This window comes from Thamnophis sirtalis, unplaced genomic scaffold (genome assembly GCF_051295495.1).
Source record: "Thamnophis sirtalis isolate CommonGarterSnake01/CBP01778 unplaced genomic scaffold, rThaSir2_p1.2 scaffold_4, whole genome shotgun sequence".
Classification (NCBI taxonomy): domain Eukaryota; kingdom Metazoa; phylum Chordata; class Lepidosauria; order Squamata; family Natricidae; genus Thamnophis; species Thamnophis sirtalis.
Window position 1 is genome coordinate 93,681,855 of NW_028261384.1, and position 11,572 is coordinate 93,693,426.

Genomic DNA, 11,572 nt, shown 5'->3' on the forward strand with positions numbered 1-11,572 from the left:
TGATGATTTTTGAGGGAAAATGAAAATGAGGGAAAGCTATTAAGATAAATTTAATCTGCCACTGATTTATTTTAACTATAACATTAAAATATTTTAAGGGGAAAAAGACGGAAACCATGCTAAAAATTAACTCCTTGCTGCGCCATAATACCGGTATTGTACTTCGCTCTGTAATTCTTCTATGTATCTCTTTCTTTAATTTATTCACTTGGCACAATGACAGTTATGATTATGTACTACTAAAACTTATATCTGTAACCTTAAACTGGGCAAAACAATGCATTATAGAACAACATTGTATGTAACAAAGTACCCCAAATGGGCGTCCCAAAGCATTCTTACATAAAAATATCACAATACCTTTTATGATATAACACAGAATGTCATTAAATATTTCCTGTGGTCAGTTCCTGATGTTTGATGGTGCTATACAGTTCAGTATGGGTTATTTTCAAGGAACATATATTTGAACATTTCCTTTAATTTTTAAGAGCTTTTCCAGTGAAGGCAGCATATTAGAAGCATCAGAATTAATTCTTCTATCCCCACCACCATCCAGTCAGAACTTCTTGGATGAGAAGCAAAATATCTTCTTTCTCAAGGAAAAAACATAGTCCAGTTGCCTTTTGAAAAAGCAGAGACAACTTTGAGACAACTGTGACTGAGAATCTCCATCGACATTCATTACATTAGAACAGGGGTCCTCAAACTGTGGCTCGCGGCCCACCGAAGCCATTAATCCAGCCCGTGCAGAGTGACAAGAAATGTGTTACTTTTGGGGAGACCACAGGATTGCCTTGCCTCCCCGCTGGCCAGCTGGTCTTTGGTGTGCCGCTTGTTGGCCTCTGGACATCAGATTCCCACCACCTAGCATCAGTTCAGGGGTTCATCCCCCTCCCCCGGGGCAGAGAGAGAGGGGAGAGGGAAGAGAGAGAGAAAGAGAGAGCGGGAAAGAGAAAGAGAGAGACAAGAGACACAGAGAAAGTGGGGGGAGAGACTTGTTTATTGTAAGTTTCTTGGGGCTGAGAAGAATTGCTGCAAAACTGAGTTTCCTGAAGTGGACCATTACATTCCTACATAATTTGTGTGTATTGTTTAATGGACTAAATTTAATGCTAAATTGACCACACCCACTCAGTCACATGACCACCTAGCCATGCCCACTCAACCAGTCCGTCTCCCCAAAAGTCTGAGGGACTGTGAATTGGCCCCCAGTTTAAAAGTTTGAGGACCCCTGCATTAGATGTTCTGCCACTGTTGAAGGCATTAAGGAATCTGATAAGGAAATATCTATAAAATGATGACCCAGTGGGTCACAGGATGTCTAGTATTTAATTAAATTTTGAATTATTAAAGGTAAATGCCATATTTATTTCTTGATCAATCCCAATTCCCATACAATAATTAATTTTAATCCGGAAGCTATCATACAAATTAAACATTTTTATAGGTTATAGCCTGTAAAGTTTGAGAATATTTGATTTAAACTGTTGTTAGCCAATGATATAAAATGGACATGGAACAACTCCAATACTTAACAGAACATTTGTGAATCAAATTTAAACACTGTGAACTATGCTACTTTAAATGCTATTTGCAATCTGCTTCATATTCCTAAAGGGATGATGGAATCAGTATACCAGTATATTTTTACATATCAAAAATATATATTTTCCTAGGCAACAAGTAAGCACATGTTTAAATATAAATATTAGTTGTCTAGGTAAAAGTGAAAAACATTAAGCACAATGATTTCCTTTTATGATGGCATGTTCAGTTTATATAAATGCCACAAATTAATACCAATGTACTCAACAAAACAATATCAATATTCTGAAAAAAGCTTAAATAAGAATCAGGCTATGTACCATTAATATGGCTTGTTCACATAGCTTAAATTTTTATTTGATTTAACAAGTTGCATCATGTGCAATATTTCAGGAACCATGATTTAAAAAACATATTTAGAGTGATTGTGGACATGACAAGCTAAAATATAGTTGGCTAATTTGTGGCTCAGTGTGCTATAAAACCCAGACAAAATTATTAGTTTTGGGATTAGTGTCTGTATCTGCATACATTAACCAGCAACGGGTTTTTAAATTTGTATTGAACCAATCAAAATATCTATATAAGTATTTAATTCTAGTTGTAATTTACATTATTTTGTATATCCTCCTAGGAACTCATCTTAAGGCCCAGGGTTTTCCTCTTTCATTTTGAAAATGAAAATGTTATCAAGCATTTGAATGTAAATCATATGACCAGGGAAACGCTGCAATGGTCATTAGTGTGAAAAATCACCATAAGTTTTTTCTGTGCTGTTGTAACCAGGGGTGGGTTCCAGCTTCTGTTACTGCTGGTTTGCTCAGGGATGCACTTCAGGCACGCGCATGCTATCCGTGCTATGCATGCATATGCAGTAGTGAAAAAATTGCTTCTGCGCATGCGCAGAGGTAAAAAACAAGATGGTGGCTCTTAAGGCACTGCTGATAGAATGAGTTTGGGGTGTGTGACTGGCCGAGTTAAGACCGGCTGAACCAGTCTAAACCGGTAGGAACCCACCTCTGGTTGTAACTTTGGTCACTAAATGAAGTGTTGTAAGTAAAAAAAGTACCTGTAGTATCATTCTGTGTATGTAGCCCAGGCACAAACTCCTTGGTGAATTATTGGTGAATATCCAATTTCAGACGTGTCAAAATCAAATTTTTCTAAAAGTATCTCCTTGCCCAAAGGAAATTTACATTCAAAATTGTAGACAATCTATCTTTTCTGTGTTATCTATTATTAAAAGTAAAAAATAAAATGGCGTATTACACTTACTTCAAACTTCGGGCTTGTTATTTTATATTCAATTCCCGATCTTTTCCTTTGGCCTATAAAGCGCATCATCCTCAACAAGCACAGCCAATTGTATGCTAGTATGAGGGGAATTGATGAGAATGATATCTCGAGACAGCTGGATGCTTAACCTGATTTGGAAGTTAGTTTTCTAATATTGATAGCACTTGGGAGGGGAAGTGAAAAATAGATCTCCTGAAGTTCTTAGTAATTTTCTTAGTAAATTTGCATATAATGAGCTGAATCTGTGATTACACAAAGCTTGCCTGGACTCGCCTTTAAATAATGAGCCCTGCAATAAGTTACATGTTGTAACATGCCAAGTGAAATAATTAACTACCGTATTTCACTGGGATTATTTTTGTTGACCATTAGAAAGGAAGGTGAGCATTTAATGGTGAATAAAATTATAGTGTGTGGGCTGAAATTTTTTCTCAAAGTAGGGCAGTATGAGCGAAGTGATTCTGAGTCATTATGTAATGTTACACCTTTCCTTTTTCCTTTTAAAGACTGTAATAAAGTTTTGAATCTACGTGTGTTGGTTGTATTCACATGACCTATTGAACCAATTTAGCCCAGTCTGTTTTCCAAACACGGCCCTTATATTAGTTATAGTGTATTTCAAACCGCACTCACACTTAATTGTTTTGCCAAATTTCATTGTATTAACCTGTATAAATCATAACATGCTAATGGATAAGCAAATTGCATTTTCAATTTCAGGATGAACTTAACCAGCCAAGGTGGCGCAGTGGTTAAATGCAGCACTGCAGGCTACTGCTAGATCAGCAGGTCAGCGGTTCAAATCTCACCGGCTCAGGGTTGACTCAGCCTTCCATCCTTCCGAGGTGGGTAAAATGAGGACCCAGATTGTTGGGGGCAATATGCTGACTCTCTGTAAACCGCTTAGAGAGGCCTGAAAGGCCTATGAAGCGGTATATAAGTCTACTGCTATTGCTATTAACCAGGAACTTTAAATCTAAAACCATTAAATTGAAATTTATTTAATAAATAAAAGCCAATTGCTAGGTTCATGTAACAGCTAAACCAAGTAAGACACATCCCATATTTGCAGTAAATATTAAGAAAACTAGATTCCATGCCTGACACCGTATGACAATTAGAGAGTCTGTCATGTGATGCCCTTTTCTGATAAGCAAAGTCACAGGGGAAGCAAGATTCACTTAACATATTGCTAATTTAACCACAGCAGCGATTCACTTAACAAACTTGGCAAGGAAAGTGGTAAAATGGGCAAAACTCACTTAACAAATTTCTCATTTAGCAGCATACATTCTGGGCTTGATTGTGATCATAAGTCAAGGAAATAGAGAATGTTTGAGGAAGAATTCAACCCAATTCTTCAGCCCATCTTCTGATCAGAGAATCAGAATGCCCTATCGTAGGTCTGTCTCTGTTTTCTCAGTCGCAGTACCCGCTGCCCCCATTAAGATGTGGGGAAACCTATCGCTTTTGTAAACCCAAGCTTTCAATCAATTTAGACATTTTAAAAAACTCTAATTTAGAAAAAACACAAAATCTTTCTCCTTTATTAAGAAGACTTCTGGAAATGAGGTCCCTGGCGGCTAATAAAGGCTACGAAAAAAATCACTTTGCTTTTACACATGCGCCGATACAGCATCAATTACTAAATGTGAGCATGCGCAAAGCGCTTCACGCACGTTCGTTGTACGAACCCAAAATCTTTCCCAACTCCGCCCCGTGCTAACATACCAAGAGATGTGCGCAAGCGTAGTAATATTTTGGAGGATACCATATGCCCCTCTTTTGAGGGGAGAAAATATTTTTATTTACACGTAATATCACCTGTCTTCCTCGATATATCCTTTAAGGTCAGACTTAAGGGTGTAATAGCAAATAAACAGCATTTTAAGAAGGCGTGGGGAAGACAACGCGAGACAGGATCGGGGTGAAAGCGAGTGGTACAGCCCATTACGTGAGATGGATTGGCCCCTCCTTCGTCACCTTTCTTTCTTTTCAGTGCCGTCGGCCTTGCCGCCATGAGGTAAGATGTTCGCTATGATGGGACTTAAGGACCTGGGGTGAGCTTTAAGTAGGGAAACTCAAGAGTTACGGTTGGCGAAATGGGTCCGAAAGGCAGCTGGAAAGCCTTCCGTGGGGAATGGAGGGGCGAGGGGTTTAGGAGAACGAGGAGGGCGGCCTAGAGGCCTACGAAGCATGGAGAAGCCTGGCGGCGGAAACGTGACTCGTGGCAATCGAGAATTGGGGAAGCCTCGGGATTTCCTACCAAGTATCCCCTTTTGGGGGGATAAGAGAGGCCCTTTTTGTCGGAACAGCCGACGGGGAGAGACTGCGAGGCGCCAGGGTAGCTTTGCGGGAGGAAAGCGGCGGCGTGGGGGGGGGGGGCATTGGTAGCAGACACCGTCGATGGAGGCGGCCTGGCGGTGTTTGGCGCCGCCTGTTTCCAAAGACTTCCTTCCACATGATTCGGTTTCCACTGCGGTCTTTTCGCGTGTCCCTTTTCTTCACGACTAACTTCCATTCTTTAACTGAGATGCAAGAAGGAGACTGGAGGCCTTGTGGAGTTTACCGAACATGTGGTTCTCAAGCGCACGGACACTTTGCGCGTTGCTGTATTTTATAATTCAAACCATTTAGTCCCACCTTACTATTTTCAGCTGAATCTTGCTGTACCATTGCAGAGTAAAAATAGGAGGCCTAATGTTTATTCCAAAAAAAGTCGTCCCCTCGCCTGAGAGGATCTTTTTAATGAAAGTTATTGTTTAAATATGCCTCATGCGATTATATTAAATTAACTAGATACAATATTTAGGGGTTCAAATAATTTTGTCTTGTCTTGGTCATGTTACATACAGTATACTACAGAAGTGAGTACACCCCCTCACATTTTGTAAATATTTAAGTATATTTTTTCATGTGACAACACTAAAGAAATGACACTTGACTACAATGTAAAGTGAGTATACATTGTATAACAGTGTAAATGTGCTGTCCCCTCAAAATAATGCAACACACAACCATTAATGTCTTAAATATTAATGAGTAAATGTTTAAATATTTACAAAATATGAGGGGGTGTACTCATCTCTGAATTACTGTATATCTTCAGAATAATTTTTAATACCAGGCCTGGGTTTTTTATTTATTGAATTTGTTTGTTGTCCATCTCTCTTCAAAGTGGCTCTGGGTAGCTTGCAACATTAAATAATAAAACCATAAAGATAATTTTTTCTAAAAACAAAATTAGAATTTTTTAAAGAATTAGAATTACAATCTCCCAGTAATGTTGCACAAATGCTTTTCTGTGTCTTGAAGATTTTTGGACTATAAATCTATTCTTGCAATTCAGAGAGATCTGAAAATGAGTTCCTGGTTTGAAGAAAAACCCTTGCATAGAGCAAAATGCATATTATACAGATTCTTATGACAGAAGACCTCCATCATTATATAAGGCATAGTTTTTAGTTGAACACAGACTACTGAAATAGATGTATTAAGTTGGTAAATTTAGAATAATATTGTTTCCTAAACTTATAGCCATTTCTTCCCAAATACCTACATTCTTGTTCCTACAAGTCATCTGAACAAAATTATCCAAATGTAAGGTATCTTTGCTAATTTGATACCCTTCATTTTGGTTTTGATAATGGGAATTGTAGCCCAGTACATTATGATTCCTGTAAAGAAAACAAAGGAGTAACGGTTGTTTTGTAGAAAAGACCAGTTAAATAACATGTTTGGTTTTTTTTGTTAATGTTTTTTACCTTGACATTCTCGAATTACAAATCAGATTTAGATAGTGGAATTTCATGATCTCTGTTTAATAAAAGTTGCCCTGTAAGCAAGATTTATCAGACAAAATATGTTAACTCCTTAGTGTTTACATTTAAAAGTTTAATATGTATGTAGTGATTTTCACAGGTCCTGATTATTTAATCAGCATACAGGCTGTTGCCTAGAATTCCCACATAAATGCAGGTAATCCTTGACTTACAACAGTTCGATTGGTGGCCAGTCAAAAGTTACAAAGTCACTGAAGAAATATGATTTATGATTGTTTCTCGCAATTACGACCTTTTCAGCATTCCCCATGATTATCAAAATTTAGATGCTTGGCAACTGGTTCATATTTATGACTGTAGCCATGTCCCACTGTCACATCTTTTGCAATCTGACAGTCAATGGGAAATCCAGATTTACTTAACAAACGATTACTAAATTATCAACTATAAGTGATTCACTTAACAACTGGCAAGAAAGGTGATAAAATTTTGACAAAACTCACTTAACAAATATCTCACCTAACAAAATAAATTTTGGGCTCAATTGTGGATATAAGTGGAGGACTACCTGTATATTATTTTGTCTACTCAAATTAGTTATATTTAAAGACAGAATAATTTTCCATGTCATCTTCAGAAATCAGGTTTTTCCCTGGATGACTTCCAACTTACATGTAATGTTTCTTTTCCTTAGTATGTTAAGGCTGCAGAAGAGGCTGGCTTCCAGTGTTTTGCGATGTGGAAAGAAAAAAGTATGGTTGGATCCCAACGAGACCAATGAAATTGCTAATGCCAACTCTCGTAAGTATCAATGAATAGGAAGCCTACGTTGTAGCATTTAGAGGCATGTAAAGCATTTTCAAATATAACCATTCCTTTCCAGCTTCAGAATGGATTGCTTATACTTCTATTTTGAAGTCAGTGTTCTGTTTTGAAGTTGAATACCTACTAGCAAGATCAAAACAGGTTTTCCAGTATTGGAACATGTTTGATAAGGCTGCAGAGATTTGTTCTGACCTCAAAATAGTTGATTGGATTATTTTATATACCTCAAATAATGCCTGCTTATGTTTAACAGCATTTCTGATTGTAATGTGAAATAGATTCACATACTTAAAGGTTATGGTTCAAAAATAAGTATCTACCCATATTTCACTTTTATAAGCAGTGTGTTTGACAGTAGCACAATCTCATTTTTCAACTAATTTCTTTTAGACTAAAAATAGATGAGTTCATGAGAAAAATGATATCAAAACCCAACTAACTAATGTTTTAACTTGATTTGGAAACTGAAAATTTAGAGCAGGAAGTAAGCATACTTGCATATATTTAGGCAAAGTTATAAAGTACTTCATGTGATGTCTACCTTAGTACCATCTGTTAGTAATTGATTTTCTGCTACTCTAGGTCAGCAGATCAGAAAACTAATAAAAGATGGCCTGATTATCCGTAAGCCTGTGACTGTTCACTCAAGAGCTCGATGCAGGAAAAACACCTTGGCTCGTCGAAAGGGCAGGCACATGGGCATTGGTAAGTATTGGTTGCCCCTGCTGTATATCAAATTGTAATTTATTCATTTATAGATACTTGTATGATAATATATTCAGCTTACAATTCTGAAATGATAGAAAACTAGTTTTATGTAGACTACTGTAATGATAAGGCACAGAAAAGCTTTAAGGTTATAGAGAAATGCAAATATTCAAAGTACAAATATTAAATATCAAAAATTGATTAACACCGACCTCCTTTTGCTCTCCAGGGAAGAGAAAGGGTACAGCTAATGCTCGTATGCCAGAAAAAGTCACATGGATGAGGAGGATGAGGATTTTGAGGCGTCTTTTACGCAGATACAGGGAGTCCAAGAAGATTGACAGGCATATGTAAGTCTAGAAGAGAGTGCACTTACAGGTCCTGCCATTTAAAAGATGTCACTTTATTTTTGTTTACTTATGGGACCTTTTTTCCCCACAACAGAACGTTCTAGATAAATCTCCTTAGCAATGTTGATTCACAGTCAATTTCTTAAATGAGAGTTCACAACTTCTGCTGCACAGCAAATTGGAGAAAGCATATAAAAAGAACAAGGACCACATTTCAAGTGCCATGGCAGAACATCTAGACAAATACTCCTATTAAGATAGCGTGTTTACTCAGTATTGTGAGATGTATATTCAATTCTTTTTCTCTGCTTTACAGGTACCATAGCTTGTATTTGAAGGTGAAAGGTAATGTGTTCAAGAACAAGCGGATTCTGATGGAGCACATCCATAAGCTAAAGGCAGACAAGGCTCGCAAGAAGCTTCTGGCGTAAGTATCTTACTAAGTCATTAGACAGATTTATTTACTCAATAATGCTCCTTTTTTCTTTTCATATGAAGAACTACATATGATAGTATTAACAGTTTTGAATATAACACTACTGAAAAGATGTTACACATTAAGAACTGAAAAGTGGAAAATAAGGTTCAATGTGTAGATTTTCTGCTTTGGAAGTGATTCAAAAGAATCTGGTTACAGCATTTATAGAAAGAATTTTATTAGAATGCAGTAAGTAGACAATATGTCATATAAATTCATCAAAAAACCTGCAAATTCTGAATATTTTTTGACATGAAAAACTCAAGTAAGTATAATGATTAGCAAGAATTCTTAATATGATTATTTGGTTATTTACATACCTCCAGTGTGGGAATTGATCAAATTAAAGTGTATCTGTTAATTTGCAGCAGAAAGTGAAAATTAGTAATGAGGGTTTTAGAACCCTAGGAAAATATTTTCTGCAAGGAATCAATGCTTAAGTAAACATCGGGAGGGAGTTAGTTAACTTTAGTTTGTATTAGAGAGATGAATAAATCTTTAGGGTACTCTTCATAAATAGCAAGATGGCTATATTTTAGTTGAAGAAAAAGAAAAACCATTCCGACCTCTTGTAAATGGTAAGAATATTTCTGTGGGAAAAGATTAGAATTTAATCTGGGAAGAGAAGTATGTTTGTTAAACTAATAATGTTGGGGAAACACTTGATGCAGCTGAAACAGATAATCACTGGATGTCTCAAAGGTAATATTTCATTGCTAAACTATCTGAGCGCTCCTTTATTCTTCAGTGACCAGGCTGAAGCCCGCAGGTCTAAGACCAAAGAGGCCCGTAAGCGTCGGGAAGAACGTCTCCAAGCAAAAAAGGAGGAAATTATCAAAACCTTGTCTAAGGAAGAAGAAACTAAGAAATAACTTCTGCCTTTTTGTGTACATAGTGCTCAAAGGGTGTCTAATAAACTTCTTCAACAATAGCAGTGACCAGTACCTTTTTCTATGTAGGAGGGGGTCAATTGAGAATAAAGTAGGTTTTACTTTCTGGAATAACATGTTTTAGCTAAATGTTTGTCTTTTAATGCTTTGGTTCAAGCCTGTATAATATAACTACTTACTTGATTTTAAATACTTTCTGTATTTAATTTCTACTTTCTTAGTTAATATATGTATGAAGATTTAAGCTTTTAATCAAAAACGTACTTAGATTGCATGGAAGCTAGCCAGAATATTACATGCTAGTAAAAAAAAAGTGTGAGGAAGGAATACATTTGAATAGAAGGATTTCATTCTGTGATATGGAAAGTAAACCCCCATTCTGTTTTCAGTCTGCAAATCATTAATATTTAAAATACTTTTTTAACTTGAAGAATTAGTATACATTGTTTAGATACCACTTAAGTTTTATATATTCCGATAATGACAGCAGAAGCTACATGAGAAGAGGACTTGGGATCCACTAGGGCAGCCAGGGGTCGCTAGTTTAGTTTAGGGCAGATGCAGCCCCAACTAAGAATCAGGTGGAGGATCTGGAATGAGTATCCTCCCCCGGCTAGCCAGTGAGAGGGACTAGCTGAGATAGGAGGTTGTGTGTGGTGGTGGGAAATGGAATGGTGGTAGCCCTGTTGGTGCTGAGAGCTTAAGCTATAGCATTGGGAGGGGGGGTTCCCTCCCTCACCTTCACCCACCCACCCACCCACCCCATGTCTGCAGGAGTGAATAGAGCGGATGGCGGAATCTTTGGCTCTAGAAAGAGGGAGGTAGGGAAATCACCTTGGGGAACGAAGGATGGAACAATACATTTGAGTGGTGACAGGCATGGCATGTTGGATGGGAGCCAGAAATAGGCTGTTACAGGGAAGATGACTCCAATGTCAAACTGGCATGATCCAGCCCCCTGGGCTCATTCCCAGTACCCGAACAACATCCCTTCAGAGGCCTTTGGGTTCGGTTGCTACTGGTTAATGCCAGGCTCCCCTTATCTAAAATCTTATTGAAGAACCAGCCAACCTGGCATTCATTGGCAAGATTTGGCTGATTGCAGAAGTGGAGATTTCCCTCTTGGAATCTGCCAAGTCCAGTTTAGGGTTGCCAAAGCCCCAACTTAAGTGGAGATGATGTGGCAGTGATCAAGAGTCATTTGCTATTCAGTGGTTTCCCCCACCCCAGTTCCTGGTTGTGTTTCTGAAGCTGGACTGAAAAGATCAGTTGGGAGTGTTGCTATTGTATAAGCCTTCCTGCTGCATAACAACCTCCTGCCTGCTTTGGCATTGGGAGCGGCCAAGGAATTTATGGTTACCATGACAGTCACAGGCCTATCCCAAATCGCCTCAAGTCAACTCAGAACAGTGGTCACACAACATACTTTTTCTTGTCAGAATAATGGTAAGGTGACTTGGTAGAGACCCTAACATCTCTACTGTCATGCAGACATCATGCCCTGGTATCCTTGAGATACTCTTGTGCCGCCACCTCTGCAGGGAGGCTGGACCATGAGTGGTCCATCCTTGATGACTAATGGCCTCAAATGAGTTCCAGAGGGAGTTGGGGGACATCTTAGGGACTTTGTCCATGGCCCTGCCGAAACCTTAGTAATGGCCTGTAACCAAAGGGCAGCCAGGAATTGAGATGATC

The 11,572-nt window shown here is 38.0% G+C and overlaps 1 protein-coding gene across 1 annotated transcript; it reads left to right on the forward strand.

The window, feature by feature from the left end:
- The first annotated feature begins 4,763 nt into the window (after positions 1 to 4,763).
- RPL19 (ribosomal protein L19) lies at positions 4,764 to 9,918 on the forward strand. Its single transcript, XM_014069189.2, has 6 exons — positions 4,764 to 4,867; positions 7,321 to 7,427; positions 8,034 to 8,156; positions 8,389 to 8,509; positions 8,826 to 8,936; positions 9,736 to 9,918. Exons 1-6 carry the CDS (start codon positions 4,863 to 4,865, stop codon positions 9,857 to 9,859), a joined length of 591 nt encoding a protein of 196 aa, XP_013924664.1. The 5' UTR covers positions 4,764 to 4,862; the 3' UTR covers positions 9,860 to 9,918.
- Positions 9,919 to 11,572: the final 1,654 nt, after the last annotated feature.